The 20,094-nt window shown below is 43.5% G+C and overlaps 1 protein-coding gene across 1 annotated transcript in view; it reads left to right on the plus strand.

Annotated features, from left to right (window-relative positions):
- LOC306919716 (transcription factor 12-like) overlaps positions 1-20,094 on the plus strand; it is a gene marked incomplete at its 3' end in the record, with an annotated part of 53,510 nt that overhangs the window by 28,358 nt on the left and 5,058 nt on the right. Inside the window, exons 5-8 of the mRNA XM_079496270.1 lie at positions 10,350-10,449; positions 13,738-13,877; positions 15,366-15,507; positions 16,233-16,303. Of these exons, the coding sequence (XP_079352396.1) occupies positions 10,428-10,449; positions 13,738-13,877; positions 15,366-15,507; positions 16,233-16,303 (375 nt within the window). The 5' untranslated portion in view covers positions 10,350-10,427. The remainder of the gene's footprint in view (positions 1-10,349; positions 10,450-13,737; positions 13,878-15,365; positions 15,508-16,232; positions 16,304-20,094) is intronic.

Here is a 20,094-nt window from a genome sequence, read left to right on the forward strand (position 1 = left end):
TCTCTCTCTCTCTCTGTGTGTGTGTGTGTGTGTGTGTGTGTGTGTGTGTGTGTGTGTGTGTGTGTGTGTGTGTGTGTGTGTGTGTGTGTGTGTGTGTGTGTGTGTGTGTGTGTGTGTGTGTGTGTGTGTGTGTGTACAATATGCACTTGCGCACGTGTCTTCTATCTGCTTCAGTCATATAGTTGTGTGCTACTGTACTGCAATTTATAGCTGATAAGCACAGAACTGTTGTGAACATAATACTCTCCCAGCAGACATTAGAAAACCGACTAGTAGTTCTTAAGTACTTGTGTCTTGTTGTACATAAAAAGAACACCTTCTGAAGTGTGTGGTTATAAGTTATATAGATGTATACAAAGTTAAAGAGCCATTTCTTCTTTCACTTTCTTTTAGTGTAGACAGAATTAATCTGCGTTTATTTTTAAGTTGTAGTTTAAGTTGTTGCAGCAGTGCAATTTATTTGTACTGGCTGTGTTTTGGCCGAGCTGCAGAGACTGGGTTGAAATCATAACAAGTGGGAGTCTGGGAATGATTAAGAGAGCGCTGCCTGTTGAGGTTTAGACTTTTTCCTGTTTGCAGATTGAGCTCCAAGCAGCAAGAGTGTTGCTGTTATTCCATCTGTCTTTAATCACGTCGGGACATTCTTGACGCTACAGGGAGCCTAATGTGATTTCTGGGACCTCTCAGCAGCAAAAACTCTTTGATTTGGTTCTTTCCTTTTCGCAAAATTTGATGTTTCATAATGGGGTGGTGGTGGTGGTGCGTTGTTGTTAGGCAATACCGTGTGTGTGTGTGTGTGTGTGTGTGTGTGTGTGTGTGTGTGTGTGTGTGTGTGTGTGTGTGTGTGTGTGTGTGTGTGTGTGTGTGTGTGTGTGTGTGTGTGTGTGTGTGCGCGTGCGCGTGTGATGGAGAGAGAGAGAGAGACAGTGCACGTGCGCGAGCATTGATGCCTCATCAGTTGTGACAGTTCCAAGTTCATCAGGATCACTCACTATGTAATCATATGTGGCTTTCTTAATTAACCAGACACACACATATAGAACAGCTCTTCAGTTCTTAATTAACCAGACACACACATATAGAACAGCTCTTCAGTTCTTAATTAACCAGACACACACGTATAGAACAGCTCTTCAGTTCTTAATTAACCAGACACACACATATAGAACAGCTCTTCAGTTCTTAATTAACCAGACACACACGTATAGAACAGCTCTTCAGTTCTTAATTAACCAGACACACACGTATAGAACAGCTCTTCGGTTCTTAATTAACCAGACACACACGTATAGAACAGCTCTTCAGTTCTTAATTAACCAGACACACAAGTATAGAACAGCTCTTCAGACACTCGTAGAACAGCTCTTCAGTTCTTAATTAACCAGACACACAGTAGAACAGCTCTTCAGTTTTTAATGAACCAGACACACAACGTAGAACAGCTCTTCAGTTCTTAATGAACCAGACACACGTAGCACAGCTCTTCAGTTCTTAATGAAGCAGACACACATTGAACAGCTCTTCAGTTCTTAATGAACCAGACACACAGCTCTTCCTTCAACACAGCAAAACGTCCTAGCAGGTTTTTTGGGTCCTGCAGCCCAAGGCTGTATTCTATTCCCCTGCCTGAGAGCTGAGCTGAGCTCTCTCTCTCTGGTGAATTTCAGTAATCCTTAAATAATGAAATTGTCATAAGCAAATTACACGCAGAGATTTTCCACCGTTCATTAGTACCGGATGCTTACTCCGTTACGTAAACTTGTTTTTTTTTTGTATGTTGAAAGTGCAGGTCTTAGGAAAAACCAGCCAGTCGGGGCAGATATTTTAGTTTTTGTATGTTGAAAGTGCAGGTCTTAGGAAAAACCAGCCAGTCGGGGCAGATATTTTAGTTTTTAGTTTTTTTTTTAGACTTCTTGTCTGATGTGTGTTTAAAAAGGTCAGCTTGCTCAGACTTGTGTTTTAACTTTCCCTCCTTATAAAGCCCATTACGGCCATTCCTTGTTTTTTTCCTCTCTTTTCTCCCCGCAGCACACAAAAAGCTATCACTTTGATCTCTCTCATATTAAGTATTAACAGCCGTTGCGTTGTATAGTTTGGGTCGATGGGGAGAAGATTGGGAGCATGTGGAGCAGCATGGGTCAGAGGCTTGTGATCAAACGCCGATAAATAAGCAATACCAACATCATCAACATCATCATCATGGTTGTTTTTCCTCGCACGGAGAAAGAAAAAAGAACGATGATGTTCGTTCTTATAGCATCAACGTACTGTAATCCATGTGAATTTGTTAAAAATAACGGAGTACATTATAGGCTCGCCATCTGGAGCACTGGGAAGGGAGAGCGGAGTTTTGTCCTGGCCACGGACCAAATACAGATACTGTAGCATAGAGCAGCTCTCTGATATTATCTTCTGTGGCTCATTTAGTGGGAAGAAATGACATCAAGACACATTTTGCACCTTGATATATACTACGCAGAAGATCTTTTTTGCTCCGTTCCTTCCTTATTTAGCTATTTAGACAAGTGTGAGTTGTTGCACAGGGCATCTGTTGTGCCAAAGGAACAAGTTCAAAAGGTATTCAACGAAGACAAAAAGAATATCTGGCGAATTGAGTTTTGTGTTAAACCTCAATGAAGATTTGGTATATTTTGCCATCACTCGTTATAGGAGAAAGACACCTTATTTTGCGATTCCGGGGTTTATCTCATCAAAAAAACGCGACGCTTCATGACGCTATATGCATGTAAATCGGCTATTTGCGTACAGCGCTGGCATGCGACGAAGTATTGAATAAGTGCTTAAACCCCAGTGCCCCTAATATGGTATAAGGTAAAGCTTTCGATCTTGTCAATCGCCTATTTTCAGCGAAAAGAAAACAGAAAATACCATGTAGGGTTTTAAGTGGTTCTAAAGAAAGAATGTGCCTCTCCGTATAAGGCTGTTTCAGTAGGAAGAAAGACCCTTTAAAACTTCATCTTCTTTGATGGTAAACACTGAAACAGGACTTTGAACCAGTGTTGTTTTCGTCGACTAAAACTGAGATGAAAAATGTCCGTCGACTACCTTTTTCCACTGACGAAAACTAAATGGAAACTAAGCTATGACTAAATCAACTGCAGATTTAGTCGACTAAAACTAGACTTAACACTAAGACATTCCGGGTGACTAAAATGTGACAAAAACTACAGTAAATGAAATCTATTCAAGAGACTACGACTATAAAACTAAAATCAAAATTTGCTGCCAAAAACAACACTGCTTTGAACCACCTGCTCATGAAACCCTTGCTGTGCACAGGTAGGTCTCTGCTGCCTGTCTACAGCAGGCCTGCTGATTATGTGTGCAGATTGCATATCGACGCGGCGGTGCTGTCTGTCTGGTTAGTAGTGACACTCTGCTGGGGCTGGACGACGCCGGGGATTGATGGCGGATTATAGATGAAATCATAGAGATGGGATTACAATGACTTCTGAAAAAAAAAATTCCCTGCATGTGCATTGCGCGCTGAGGTCATTTCTGTCCTATATTCATTTCTATCTTATCTGTGGTTGGAAGCTAGCAAAGCACGCCTGGTTGAAATGATGTATTGCCCCCCCACCCCTCCCAAAAAAAATAATATATATAAATAAATAAATACGTTTTTTAGTTTTTTTTCTTTTTTTAGTTTTTTTTTTCAGATTCATGATAAAGAAATGCTCGATCCTTTTGAGATTTGAGGTATTAGTGAGGATTTGAAGGTTGTAAATGTGTTTGTCTAATTGGTTCCTTTCCGGTCCTTAAAAGATCCCCCTCAGGCCCCATGCAGTGACTTGTTAACCGCGGAAGTGTCCACGTTTTATCCCTCTCTCACATTCAAGAAAAACATGAACGCGTATTATTATTATTAATAATAATTATTATTATTATTATTTTTAAGCACGCACACGCACGCACACGCACACGCACGCACGCACGCACGCACGCACGCACGCACGCACGCACACACGCACGCACACGCACACGCACACACAAGCTTGAAATGTTTTGGCAAAGGGCCTTTGGCCGACTTTGAGCAACGACATGTTTGGAGATGTTCTTTTCATGCAGGGCCGAGTTGTGTACCGTATATAGTTCAGAAGAAGCATTGTGTCTGCGCTGCATGCTCTTTAGCCCTTCGTAAGTGAGCGAGATTCAGACTTGAAAAGACGTTGCCCCGAGGCAGCGGTTTGATTCCAAATAATGACATACAGAAAACAGGACACGCCATTGTCAACTGGCAGCCATCCCACTTTGAGCCTCCCTTTTTGAACTTTCGTAGCCGTTGGCCTGATTTCCCTATAGCTGCATTCAAACGTGTTTGGATATCTTTTTTCTTCTTGCATTGCCGTTATAATCATATGTTGCATCCATAATGCCGACAGTTTGAATTTGTATTTTTCTCTTTTCCCCCATTTGAAGTTGCGACTGCCGTGACATGAAAAGATCAAAGGCTGTCGGTAGAACAGATACGAGGGGGGGGGGGAGAGGAGGGGAGAGGGGGTGGTGATGGGTTCTTTACACAGTAAAATCATGAGTGTTATAAGTCCAACCCCCCTCTCCCCCACGAGCTCACAAATGTAACCAAATGGACCCATAAGGGTCCATTTGGTTACATTTGTAGACACTCGTGGAGTTGCAGTACGGATAAATCATGAACACTGAGGATTTGACTGTGTACCTTAGAGAAGCACATCGCTGTTAAGATGCAGTGTTGTGAAACACCTACTGTACTCAACCTGATCATTTGCGGTTATACAATATTAAATGGCAGGATGTTTATTTTTGCATTGACACACACGCATAGAAATATACATTGTTATTAACATACTAGAGCATGTCTGAAATAAGTGTCAGAGCTGAAATCGACACGTAAATATTAAATAACTGCTTAAACATGTAGCTAGGTCTAATGTTAGAGACCACAGAAGACATGTAAATATGAAATAAATGCTTAAACATGTAGCTAGGTGTAATGTTAGAGACCACAGAAGTGAACCTTTCAGGCCTGTTTTCTCAACTCGCTGTTTCTCTGCAAGACATTACTCTATAAGACACATCTCTAAAACTGGTGGGTCAAACTGAACAACCAACATGTCAATTTGAAGCTATGATTCCCTGCTTTCATATATAAGTAAAAATAAGAATAAGAAAAAGGCTGCACAGTGCACTCGTAGCCACGATGCTGTACACTATTGACAAGAATCCAACATTTCGACCTAGGAGGTCTTCTTCAGGGAATATTCCCTGAAGAAAACCTCCTAGGTCGAAACGTTGGATTCTTGTCAATAAATATACAGCACCTTGGCTACGAGTGTGCAGCCTTTTTCTTATTTTTACTTGTTTACTGCCTTAGGCCAGCACCTCACCAACACTGGTGTGCGCCCTTTCCTGTTTTGTCTCCCTGCTTTCATATCACATGAAAAAACGAAAATTCAAAATGAGTCCCTCATTCAAATTTGGCCACATTTATGCATACCTGACTAATATATAAAACTGTTACTTTTCCGGGTTCAAAAGAGCATCAAAAGCAGCAGATCTTCAAGCTCTACTTGTGATGCGTTTGTGTGACACTGCAGTAGAGCAGTAATTTACGGGGAATGGAGAAAAAAACACTAAAAGTTTGAATATGGAGTTAAGAGGTTTCTTCCCCGACAGAAACAACCACGTATCCTCTCCAAATTGGCCTTGATGAGACGGCTTTTTTTTAAAAGCAGGAAACAAGTGGAAACTAAACTGGACGCGATCCTTTTCTTGTGGTAAACAACACAGGCACGATATAAACAATGAGGCAACTATTACTTATTTTTTTGTTTAAGATGTACTTTCAGTGTGTACTTGTGTACTCGTTGCACAATGTTTTGAGAAAATAGCCCGTCCGTCCGTCCTCAAACAACAAGCTGACAGTCACTGTGTTGTTGTGTTGACTCTGGACTCGGTGCGCTCGTGAGTGACGGCTCTTTAATTAATGTCCTTGTTGTGAAAAGGAGGGAGGGGAAAAAAAGCCACGCGGGGCCGGCTAAGAGGGGAAAAAAGAGGATAATTAGCGTGATCCACTGCCATATGCTGCCCATTGAGGGATCCTGGGATCACCTCAGAAGTCCTGCCAGCCCAGGTCACATGTGTGATGCAGGAGAGAGAGAGAGAGAGAGAGAGAGAGAGAGAGAGAGGTTGCTTTGCATTACGCGGCCTGCAGACAACAACGTCGCTACAGTACATACTGCTCGCTCAGCAAGCAACCCGACTTCCCTGAATGTCAAGCTTAGAGAGAGAGCTGACTGGAGTTCTGGAGAGATATTAAGCACACGTGGTGCTTGCGTGTGCGTGTGTGTGTGTGTGTGTGTGTGTGTGTGTGTGTGTGTGTGTGTGTGTGTGTGTGTGTGTGTGTGTGTGTGTGTGTGTGTGTGTGTGTGTGTGTGTGAATTCTACTTCATGTATTTTGGTTGCACTGCACCTTTCCTGTCAGCACTATGTCATGATTTGTTGGTGGTGTTAATTGGCGCGGGAAGAAAACCAGCTCGCACCCCCCAAGTATAAACCTCTGTAAAGGCTCGCCGCGCGTAATCTAGGGAGCTCTCCGTGGTTTTGACCAGATGGCTATACTTCTGTCTTCATGTATGACTTCAACATGCCTCTCGCCCCCGGAATATTAACGCTTCTAGAGAGACTTTATCGTAATCATCGTAAGGTAAGCAAGCAACAGTATGCCTCCCGGTTTTTGTACGGAACGGAAGCCCCCGGCTTTCAGAGTAAAAGCTGCCATATCTGCCCGGTAGCCCGAGCTTCTATTTTGAAAAGAAATCCCGCCGCTGATTGTGTTAAAAGACATAACATAATACTAAACAGTGCAGAATATCATAAGTCATCATTGTCTCATTTCAACTCACAGAATCCACATTACAAAAAAGATCAGAAAATAGTTTAAAGAGCCTTGCAAACGGGGTGCGATAAAACGCGCCTATAGTTCATTTTCAATGAGCCCTGCGTTTTTGCTCAGAGAAGTCGCGGTGCGACAACGCAAGCGTATTTACGTGAGCGCGGCCCCGTGAATTTTTTGCTCGCGTGCTTGTTACGCGCACAGCACACGCCCAAGACTCACCAGACCTGGATTCTGTTTATCTTTTTTGTTACGCTTGCGTTGTCGCGCCCCTCTTCAACAGACCTGGAGGAGAGCTGTGTTGATCCAGGCAACAACGCCTGCGTTCCTCGCTTCACGTTTGCAAGGCCCTTAACACCAATTCTTCATTTAGACCTTTAGGAAATTCACATAAGGCCTGCAGGCTGCTTCACCCCTGGCAAAGATCACACTCTGTCATCATCATCATGCCAATCAAATCGTCACATTCCGTGCTGCAAACACAAACACGTGCTGCAAACACACACAAAGCTGTGCTTATAGGACTAGCACCCCTCAGAAATGTACATCTGCTATTTAAAAAATGAATCAGGCAGGCAGGCAGGCAGGTGAGATCTGGACAGCAGGTCCTGCTTGTGATTTATGCTACATGGCGACGTATTACGGGCCTGGTGCTGTCTGTCTGTATGGATTTACTCTATCCTCTACTCTACTCTACTCTCTCTCTCCCACCTACTACACATCTACACCTACACCTACACCTACACCTACACCTACATCTACACCTACACCTACACCTACACCTACACCTACACCTACACCTACACCTACACCTACACCTACACCTACTACACATCTACTCTCTCTCTACGCTCTCTCTCTCTCTCTCTCTCTCTCTCTCTCCCACCCACCCACACTCGCTCCCTCCATCTGGACTGGATGAAGTCACAGAGACCACATCACTGGTGTTTGGCCTCCAGTGGCTTTGATCCTCCCATCTAGATCCACACGCACACACACACACACAGACACAGACACACACACACACACACACACACACACACACACACACACACACACACACACACACACACACACACACACACACACACACACACACACACACACACACACACACACAGCTGTACAACAGCGTGGTCTTTGTGCTCCCTTTTCCCTCACCAGCCACCAGCTTCGGCAGGTAGAAAAATAAAGGCAAAAAGCCTGTGTTTTTCCCCTTCCATAAACCTTATAGTGGCGTTTGATTCCCACTAGTGCTGCTGCTGGCGCTGTAATTAGTTGTGAAAGCGTGTGTGAGCGAGTGGCCCGTCGTCATTATGCTTCCATTAGATGCCCAGGTGATCTGAAATGCAAATACCTCCTGATAATCCACCCTCTCTCTGCATGAGCCTTGCAAATGAACCCAGCGCTTCTGTTTGAGAGACTCACTGGCTTTTCCACAGTCATTAAAGTGTGTGCATGTGTGCGTGCGTGCATGCTTGCGTGCGTGCGTGCGTGCGTGTGTGTGTGTGTGTGTGTGTGCGCGTGTGTGCATGTGCTCGCACACATGCGGTTGTGTTTGTGTTTGCGTTTGTGATTTTTTTTGCTTATGCATGGATACTTATGGGAGACCACATGTATTTCTATTTCTATGCCCTCAGTACTGCATAAGTCTGCATAATTTCACTGGAATATCACAAATGTGTTGCGAGTCTGTGTGCTCCTCTCCGGGGGTTGAGTTTACACAAGCACTGATTAACCATTTAACAGCCGTCCACATCAAAGCACAATACCTGTAACCATAAGAATGATAATTACTGGAGCATATTATCCGCATGGATGTTGTCATTATGGTTAGGATGATGGTTACGACTGCTTGAGTTATAGAACCTTTTTTTTTTTTACCCTAGAACACTAAACACGGTTGATTTTCACCCGGACGATTATATTTTTGTCATTTTCATACAGTAGCTATAGAGCAGGGCCTCTACGACGGTGCCCGTTGGAGTGATGCAAGTTGGAAAAGAATGACCCCACCCATATATTATGTCTGTGTCCCTTTTATGCCCATATATGGAGTTCTTTGTCAGGTATGCCCAAATATGGAGTCTATGCAGACATCAGAATGATGTCAGAACAGGCCAGCTCTGGACCCTTGGCAGGGGCCCTGCAGAGCCCGGGCAGAGGCCTTTCTGGGGCGGTTCTGGACAACCGTGGGTCCGACTGACCCGACACCGGGCACTGCACCCCCTGTGGTGCATGTGTGGAACGTGTGTGTCGAATTTGAAGTCGGTTCTCGAGTTACGTGGATGGGGGTCTGGAGGTGGGCGGGTCTTTCAGTACCTTCATGATGCTCAGTGACATCATAATGTTGCTGATGTCTGAGGTGGGCGGTTCTTTCAGTACCTTCATGATGCTCAGTGACATCATAATGTCGCTGATGTCTGAGGTGGGCGGGTCTTTCAGTACCTTCATGATGCTCAGTGACATCATAATGTTGCTGATGTCTGAGGTGGGCGGGTCTTTCAGTACCTTCATGATGCTCAGTGACATCATAATGTTATTGATGTCTGAGGTGGGCGGGTCTTTCAGTACCTTCATGATGCTCAGTGACATCATAATGTTGCTGATGTCTGAGTTGGGCGGGTCTTTCAGTACCTTCATGATGCTCAGTGACATCATAATGTTGTTGATGTCTGAGGTGGGCGGGTCTTTCAGTACCTTCATGATGCTCAGTGACATCATAATGTTGTTGATGTCTGAGTTGGGCGGGTCTTTCAGTACCTTCATGATGCTCAGTGACATCATAATGTTGTTGATGTCTGAGTTGGGTGGGTCTTTCAGTACCTTCATGATGCTCAGTGACATCCTTGAAGGAAGGTTTGTTTCCCTGCCCACATCCCTGTTTTTGAGTGGTGCAAAGTAAACCACTCCAACAACCAGCTTTGTCTGTACCCGTGTATGTGTGTACCTGTACGTGGGGCCACGCACAGGTGAGCATGGTTGCTATGGTTAGTGTGTGACATCACTCAGTGCACCACTCAGTTCACACAGGTGTGATTTCTTTTCTACAGGCAGGTGTTCGGGTGAATTTCACCCCTGTTTAGTGATAGTGTGATAGAGAAAAATCTCATACACCCAGAATGGACTTTTTTATTTAGTAGAAAATCGGCCTCCGGTCTTGATGGGTTGGTGTTGGATTTGACAGCAAATTTTGATTTTAGTTTTTAGTCAGTCTTTTGAATAGTCACATTTTAGTCACCTGGAATGTTTTAGTGTTAGTCTAGTTAGTCGACTAAACACATAAGATTTTAGTCGACTAAATCTACAGTTGATTTAGTCGAATAAAATGTATCTTGTCGGGCCGTCGTAACGGCTGATTTTACGCATGCTGAAAATAGCAGATCTATAAGCTCACAATGAAATGCAAATGCCACTCCTCACTAATATTTATTTTTGTTTTGTCTCGCGGCAGGTGTACGCTCCGTCTCCCAACTCGGAAGACTTCAACAGAGACTCGCCCTCCTACTCGTCGCCTAAACCCTCCAGCAGTATGTTTGCAAGCACTTTTTTCGGTGAGTAATTTAGATATACAGTATATATTTGTTTGGAGGCACAACACATCTGCCCTGTCTGATTGTTTAGCATCCTGGGTTGTATTATCTGCTGATACTGCTGCTATATCGTTGCTGTCGGCGCAGAAACCTCTTTCATCCATCCATCCATCTTCAACCGCTTATCCGTAGTCGGGTCACGGGGGCAGCAGCTCCACCAGAGTGTTCCAGACTTCCCTCTCCAGAGCATCATAGAAACAACTCCCGACTTTGATCGAACTACAGCGTCACGCAAAAAAGCATCAAAGTAGCAGATCTGCAAGCTGGAAGCGTGGCGCAAAGCCACTCGTTGTTGAACTGGTTGATCTGCTGCTTTTGATGCTTTAGATTAGAACTAGAGCACTGGCCTACTTGGAACTGGCCTACTCAACGGCTATCCGACGGACTCGACACCGGGCACTGCACTCCCTGTGGTGGTGTGGAACGCGTGTGTTAAATTTGAAGTCGGTGGGTCAAACGGTTCTCGAGTTACGTGCATTACAATCGTACACACACACAACATTTAAAACACTTTAAATATTGTATTTCTTTCATAAATAGAGAATCTTTCACTCAATAGGAACTGCTCCTGTCGCAAGTTGATGATGTCATATGCCTATGTGTGGTCCAGCCCTATGGAATATTAGGAATGCACGTGATAATAAAAAGTATTTAAAATAATATTGCTTTGATGCTCATATTATCCTTAGGAAGTATTAAGTTGTTTTTATTAGCATATGCACTCCATACATTCCATAGGGCTAGACCACATGGACATTATGACATCATCAATTTGCGACAGGAGCAGCTCCTATTGAGTGAAAGATTCTCTATTTATGAAAAAAATACAATATTGAAGGTGTTTTAATTTTTTGAATTTTAGTTATAGAGGGCAAGTATAATGTTTTAAGGCATATTTGTCTTATTAGCCAGGGATCCTTTTAAGAGAACCAACTGATGTAGTCGTTCAAATCTAAAGCGTTCACCTTTACTGAACGACAGATACAGAACTAGGAGAATGATGCCTTTATGTGATGTTTCAGAACTATTTGTCGAGCCTTTATTGTACTGTACACAGGGACAGTAATGACATGCTTTTTTTGGGAGCAGAGTAACTGTATTGCACCGTTCTGCTGTACAGCTTTGTAACCATATTAAATGACTTGGTAGCCTAGTTCTCTGATGCTCCAGACAGATTGAATTGTTTCTCCACTATGTAAACTGGGTTACACATATATATATATTTATATGCAGGCTGGTATTATGTCTTTGTGTACAGTCTGACTTCCAGGTCATAAAAGAATAGCAGAGGCCTTGTGTGTTATCTCAGCTGTGTGTGCGTGCATGCGTGCGTGCGTGCGTGCGTGCGTGCGTGCGTGCGTGCGTGCGTGCGTGCACAGGACACGAGACTCATGTTTCAGTCCCCAAAAGCCACACAAGTATTATTCCTTCCTTCCACGACCTCGAGATAGGAGGGGGAAGGGGGGGGGGGGAGGAAGTCAGGCCATGTTGGGATTTTGGAGGTTATCAGAAGTAGGAAGGGGGGGGGGGTGTTTAGACCAAAACGGTGTGCTCTGGTTTACTTAATTTAACATGGACGCCATGCAACCAGTGTTGTTTTTGACAGCAAATTTTGATTTTAGTTTCAGTCGTAGTCTCTTGAATAGGTTTCATTTTGAATAGGTTTCATTTAGTTTTGGTCATATTTTAGTCACCTGGAATGTTTTAGTGTTAGTCTAGTTTTAGTCGACTAAATGTCATGAGATTTTAAGTCGACTAAATCTACATTGATTTAGTCAACTAAAATGTATTTTGTCAGGCCTTGATGCCGTCGTAATGTCTGATCTACAAGCTGAAAAATAGCAGATCTACAAGCTCGTAGCACGGCACCGAGTGCCGCTATTTTTCAACAGCTTAGTTTAAAGTTTAAAGTTTAAAATAGCTAAAGTGGTCAAACCCCCCCGGAAGCAAATATATTAATTAAAAAACGTTCATTTTCGCGAGTGCCGCACTACAAGCTTGTAGATCTGCTATTTTTTGAAAAAAATCTCGAAAATGAACGTTTTTTAACTCATATATCTGCTTCCGGGGGAGGGGGTCCCTGAAACAACATATTTTCAGATGCAGCCAATTACATCTTATTTTCTTGTGGGTCCTTGACATGAAATATTTTGAGAAGCACTGACATATTAGAAACATAGTGTTTTTCAGAAAACTGTCAGGATTTAGAAGACATTTTGTTCGAATCTAGCCTCAGTCCTAAGTGGGTTAACACAACGTTGTGTCTGTCATCTTGCCCATATGCTATGAATGTAAGAACGGAACCCATTTTCAATTTGCTCGGCCGTTGTGCATTACCAACCACCACGTTCACTCAGCCTTGTTTGTGTATGATTTTCAAACTAAACAAGCAGTGTTGTTTTTGGCGGCACATTTTGATTTTAGTTTTAGTCAGAGTCTCTTGAATAGCTTTAATTTTGTTTTAGTCACATTTTAGTCACCTGGAATGTTTTAGTGTTTAGTTTAGTTTTAGTCAACTAAATATCATAAGATTTTAGTCGACTAAATCCACAGTTGATTTAGTCGACTAAAATGTATTTTGTCGGGCCTTGATGCTGTTGTCATCGTTTTAGTCATCGTAGCATAGTTTTCATTTAGTTTCCATGTAGTTTCCGTCAGTGAAAAAAGGTAGTCGACGAACACTTTTTGTCATAGTTTTAGTCGACGAAAACAACACTGTAAACAAGCTGTCGCCACCCAGTGCAGCTGGATCAACTTCTTACCCGAGGAAAACCTTTTGAAGGAACAGCTATTTCTTGATTTGCTCCAGTTTTCTTTGAGCACCGACATCTTGAATTTGTGATGTTGTTGCTGTAGTTGCTGCTTATCTCCATAATTCAACTTTTTTTGTGTGTTCTTTTCGCAATTTAACCCGTCGCTTCGCAACCGCCTTTTGAGCTCGTACTACTACAAGTAACAGTTTTTGTATTGACTTGTGATTTTGTTTGAAATGTACCCATTCGGCCTACTGTCAAATAAAGAAATTCAATCAATCAAAAGTAGCAGTTTTGGACATAATGTTTCCACCCCCGTGACCCGACAGAGACTTACTTACTTACTTACTTACTTACTTACTTACTTACTTACTTACTTACTTATTTATTTATTTATTTATTTATTTATTTATTTATTTATTTATTTATTTATTTATTTATTTATTTATTTATTTATTTATTTATTTGATGAACTGATGTGTTTGTCGTTCATTAGATGGGACCCACAATTCCTCTGACCCGTGGAACTCGTCCAATGGGATCAGCCAGCCCAGCTACAGTGGAATGCTGGGAGGGTCTTCATCTCACATGCCACAGTCAGGAAACTACAGCAACCTGCACTCACACGACCGACTGGTGAGCACGCACGCACGCACGCACGCACGCACGCACGCACGCACGCACGCACGCACGCACGCACGCACGCACGCACGCACGCACGCACGCACGCACGCACGCACGCACGCACGCACGCACACACACACGCACACACGCACACTCGCACCGGAGGAAGGTAATCACCCGAAACATGACTTCATTCATCTATCAGTTACACACCCCATGACGCCTTGAATTCGTGGCGATTTTTGGAGTTTTTACAATTTACAATTTAGGCATTTAGCAGACGCTCTTAATCCAGAGCGATTTACAGCAAGCAAGAACAACACAAGGTAATACATCAATTACATTAAAAATAGTCATCAAGAATCATACGTAAGTTAAGAACCTACAGTAACATCCGTCTAAGTTGAACCTTTCGCCAAGGCTAGGGCAAGTGCTACGGGCTAACGGAGTGCTACGGAGTGGACTCCGTCGGGCATCAAATGATTGGCTCAAGCATGCGACCAAAACTAGAAAAGAAAATTGATAGAAAAGGAAAATAAGTCATTTTTGGGTGAACTACTTCCTTCCTACTACAATCATAGTTGTATTTTGTCAAGAGAAATATTGAATGTGAGGTGCTCGGATCAGGTGGCACTGTGGTGAAATAGCTGCTGCCCACCGTCGGTAAGCCCGGAGGTTCAAATAGAGCGTGACAAGCATCAAAAGCAGCACATCCAAAGCTCAAAACGTGGTGCCAAGCAACGCGTTTTGAGCTTGTAGATTTTTAAAGATGGAGTGCCATGGTCTTTTTCCACGGCAGGAGGAAGACATTTTTTTCCAAAAAATGTGCTACATTTGCTAAAATGTCGTTTTTATGTAGACACGCCCACCAGTTCATTAAGTATGCCTGGTTTGCCTGGTTTGTGGTGATGGGTGGTGATCCACCTGAACTGAAGCCACACCCACAGCTGTTGTTGTAGACGATATTGTGATGTCACTATATCACTGTTTTTTTTTATTGGCACGTTTGACTGTCTAAGGTTTCAGCCACCAGGAAGAAACCCTAAATACAAAGGGAGGACATCATTGCACATAGCAACCACACCAAGGGGTCTAATAAAGACAAACACATGAAAAACTGGAAGAAATAAAAACATCACAGCACTTTTTGTCTTTATTGATAGATACTCTTTAGCATGTCAAGGCACTAACATGTCAAGGCACTCCCCCACACACTCAAAAGCCCATTATTAGGCAGAGGAGTATATCCCACCCTTATCACATTGGCCTGTTATAGCGCCACCAACAGGTGGATTTTTGCAAAACACATTTTTGGAACAAAATGCCTCAAATTGTCCAATTATCAAATTATCCGTAAGAAGAAACAGCACCCTTTTCACAATGTCTTATTATAGCACCACCAAGAGGCCACAACCTGACCTGCCCTAGTGGAGACCTGTGCCCCGAGGGCCACTTGTTTAGTTTGACTTCAAATAAAGGTCATTTCCGCGTCTCTTTCAGAACTACCCTCCACACTCGGGCTCTCCAGACATCAACGCCAGTCTTCCTCCCATGTCCAGCTTCCACCGGAGCAATGCCAGCACGTCACCGTTCGTCTCCGCAACGCACACCCCGTCTGTCAACGCCACCGACGGGGTCATGGGTATGTTCTAACAGTACTGCATGCTCTTTTATTGCGGCTAGCTGTTAGCATAAAGGAAGTTAGCCTGTGCCACCATCAGCGTTCACTTTAAGAGAAGGAGTTTCCACCCCCCCGCCAGCCCCCATACACACACTCACTACACACACTTTTCTATCATTGGCGTTAGCGCACACTGTTTACCTCTCGCCAGAAGGGGCGAGGCTGTGGGCGAGGCTTAAGTTCAGGTGGGTGGTGCTAAGATGAAAACCAGGTATACGTAATGAGCTGGTGGGTGTGGCCACATAAAAACATCATTTTAACACTAACACTTAACAAAAATCTTCCTCCTTGTATAATCATAGTGCCTTATGATCATGTTTTTGGGGGAAGAAAATCACGGCACTCCATCTTTAAAAGTTTGCCACCTGCACCAAATGCGTCAGTTTTGGACATATACCCGACAACAAGTCGTTCAATGTTTGCTACTGTACCTGGCACAGAATGAATCAAATAGACATTGAGAATTTACACTGGTGGTGGCTGAAGAGTGGCTGAAGAGCAGATCTACAAGCTACGAGCTTGTAGATCTGCTATTTTTGAAAAATCGTGAGAATGTGACGCAAATCTTTGAATATATTCAGAGCCAACGTTTAACTCAAATCTCAAAAACAACATATTTTCAGATGGGGGGTCGAGGTTTTTCAGAAATCTAATTTAATAATAATGATTGTGTTTGGTCTTCTTAGCTGCTGCAGGTCGGGGGAACGCCACTGTAACTTCACAGACTGGAGATGCACTGGGCAAGGCTTTAGCCTCGGTGAGTACAGTACTGTACACTCATGTGTGTTCCAATGGGAATTCTGTCATATATAGGCCTGCCAGCCCCCAGTGTTGATTTTGTCGACTAAAACTAAGACGAAAAATGAGATCGTGGAAAAATCGGTATCAGCAGACACTCAAAATCTAATGATCAGAATCGGATCGTGAGCAAAAAAAACAAAAAAAAACAACGTGATCGGAACATCCCTAGAACTATTGTGCCTATAATGTGGGGGAATCAATTCACTATCTAAAATTGCATGCTCCCTTTTAGCATCAGCATTAATTAAATATACAGGAAATCTCCCCTCCCTCTTCTAGGTTGATCCTTTTTAGGGTATGAAAAATGTCCTACCTTATAGTGTGCTAAATGTTAGTTTGATTCGACAGTGCATTAGAATAATGGCTTCAGTTCTCTCTCTCTCACTCTCTCTCTCTCTCTCTCTCTCTCTCTCTCTCTAAAGAAGGTGACCTCAATGGCCATGTTGGGAATTAAGTGCTATACTGAATGCTGATTAAAAAAATAAAAAAAAACCCCACAGGATATTATTTGCGGTTGTTTTTGGGTTTAAGCCTGGATAAATGTAGGCTTAAACTAAGAGTGTTCCAAGGAAGGGAATTGTACATTGTAAAATACTCTTTAAATCCTATGGATTACAATATAGTTTGGATAATTTAATCAAGCCTATCGGTATCTTGTGACATGTTGTACTGTAATGCATCTCCTGTAGTGTTAACCACATGAACCCCAGCGTCCATATTCTGGGGGGGGGGGGGGGGGGGGTCAACACCTTTGATCTACAAGCTCACAATGATCGACAATTTATTGGCAAAGAGATTTCCAGTTCTCTAAGACAGTGGTTCCCAAAGTGGGGTCCTTGAGGGAGTTCCAGGGGGTCCCCAGCTAAATGATAGTTTGGAACCAAATGGACCCTTATCAGGGGCGCCTAACTTTGTTTCCAGGTGGGGAGCACAGCGCATAGCGCGCGCATGAGTGCTTCTAACGTCGCCTCCTCCTCCTCCTAACCGGCGTCACTTATTCATCCTCCCGTTAAGCAACGCCCGGCCGTCCGGTCGTGGGGCCCCCTGTTGTCCCCCTTTGCGCTGCGCAGTGCCGTGCTAGCTTGCGCTGCAGAATTAGAGCAGATCTACAAGCTCACAATGCGTTGCAGCGCGACGCGTTGTGAGCTTGTAGATCGGCCGCGCCACTGTGCAACGCAGTCGAATTATACACACAATGGAAACGAAACAAAAACAAGTTGAACACATGTAGCCAGGCTAGTTGAGTGCACAACCGCTCCCGCTTACAAACTGACTCATGTCATGTAGGACTGTGTGTGGACAAAAAAGGTTTTATTTCAAATAATTAGTCACGCATGGACCGACGACCTCTCTCTCTCTCTCACTCTCTCTCTCTCTCTCTCTCGCTGTCTGCGCGCAGCACACCGTGCGCTTCGAGCGTGGCGGCGGCGGCCGGGGGGATATTTGTGGGGGCGCAGTGCGACGGTTCATTTTAATCTGCTGGAGCAGCTGCTCCGTTTGCTCAATGGCTCAGGCGCGCCTGACCCTTATGGGTCTGTAACTCTGAGAGCGTACAAATGGATCCAAATGGACCCGTTAAGCTCTCAGAGTTACATTAACATTTATTTTACAATATGAATCGGGGGTCCCAGAGATAGAAATGCCATTAAATAATAATAGACTAATATGCATGTCAAACTGGGGAGGTCCTTACAATTAAACAGGTTGAGAATTGCTGCTAGAGCCGTCAAAATCTTCTCTTATGGGGGTCCCTGGCATATGTTTTTCAAATGGGGGTCCATTTCAGCAGTTTCAGCAGTTAGGTCTTTGATTAAGTCTGGATTCAGCAGTTAGGTCTTTGTTTAAGTCTGGATTCAGCAGTTAGGTCTTTGTTTAAGTCTGGATTCAGCAGTTAGGTCTTTGTTTAAGTCTGGATTCAGCAGTTAGGTCTTTGTTTAAGTCTGGATTCAGCAGTTCTCTCGGCGGGTTTATTCTCAGCACATTGTTTTATCTGGAAGCACGAGTTGTTTTTCCTCCACTGGAAGTGGAGCTCTAGCACAGTATAGTGTCAATGAGTAAGACGACCGCTTTCAATCTGACACTATATCACGTCTGAAATGCGTCTTTGTGGTAAAAAAAAAACTAAATTATATTGTTGATGTAGATGAGTTCTTGACTGGAAAAAAAAGAGTCCACTTTCCGAACAGGTATGCTCTTTGAGACTGATGTGCATGAATTAGGTTGAAAAGAAATGGAGGATCATGGATTTTTGCACCAAGGCAAGGGGAACAGCACATCAGTGAGCTGGATGCAATCCTACCTGGAGGGGAGAGAACAGATATTGGAGGTGAACGGAACACTGTCCCCCCCCTCCCAGTGAGCTGTGGCGTTCCACAAGGAAGCATACTAGGGCCTTTAATGTTCCTAATATATGTAAACGACATGACATCAGCTTGTGACTGCAACTTGTTCCTGTTCGCAGATGACTCAGCACTGCTGGTCTCGGACAGGAACAAACTGCAGGTTGAAAAGACCCTCATCTCTGAACTCGGTAGAATCTGCACCTGGCTCGCTGATAACAAACTATCCTTACACCTGGGAAAAACTGAATCCATTCTCTTCGGATCAAATAGTAATCTCAGCAAGGCAGATGGCTTCTTGGTTAGAGTGGGTGACAATATTATCACGGTCAACAAAAACACCTTGAAGACCTTAACAGGAGCCCTCGTACAAGGTTTCTCTGACTATGCATGCACCTCTTGGTACCACAGCACCTCAAAGGCCCTTAAAACAAGGCTCCAGACCTCCCAAAACAAACTGGTCAGGCTCCTACTTGGCCTCACCCCCCGAACCCAACTCACCCCTGCCCACTTTGACAGGCTGGAATGGCTTAGGGTCCACGACAGAGTACAGCATCTTGCAATGGGTCTGGTCCACAAGGTTCGATACACCACCAAGATACCCATGTACCTCTAAATATTTCCTTAATGTTAACGAAGTCCACACCCACAACACCAGAGGGAGTGCAACAAACCATGTACAACCCAGATTCGGCACAAACAAGGGACTAAATTATTTTCGCTCCTATGCCACCAAAATGTGGAACGCCCTACCAACAGTCATTCAACAGTCAACAGACATGTCAACAGACATGCAAATCCCTTGACTCCTTCAAAACCGCTCTCAAAGGGCACCTACGGACGGCTGCAATTCGAGACTGCTATTTTTTTTAAATCGCGAAAATGTGGCGCAATGTGGCCCCAATCTCTATATTCTTTTTAACTCAAATCTTTGCTTCTTGGGGGGTCCCTGGAACAACATATATTCAGATGGGGGTCAGTGGCCAATTACATATATTTTTGGGGGTCCTAGACATGAAATAGTGTGAGAACCACTGACATAGAAACATGAGGTTTTCAGAAAACTGATTTGCATTTGTAGAATCGTCCTCAGGTCTAAATGGGTTAATAAATATTTCAATCAATCAATCAAAAAACAGCCTTTTTTTATATAACACAAAGGGCAGTGTTTCAAATCACTAAATCATTAAATTGTGTATAAACCACACTTCATTTTCTGTTTCGAAATAGCAAAGAGTAGCTCATCTTTCCTTCTCAGTCCCTTTCCAGTTCTCCATGCAATGTCTGGAATGCAGACTTGTCTCTGGGATTGCATTTTGTCTTCTTTTTTTTTTACATAACCAAATCTAATACTAATCTTTCTATTACATTCTGTCATGCCTGCCTGCTCCTGTTTTTATCCACTTTC

The sequence above is a fragment of the Electrona antarctica genome, assembly GCF_951216825.1.
Source record: "Electrona antarctica genome assembly, chromosome: 3".
Classification (NCBI taxonomy): Eukaryota; Metazoa; Chordata; class Actinopteri; order Myctophiformes; family Myctophidae; genus Electrona; species Electrona antarctica.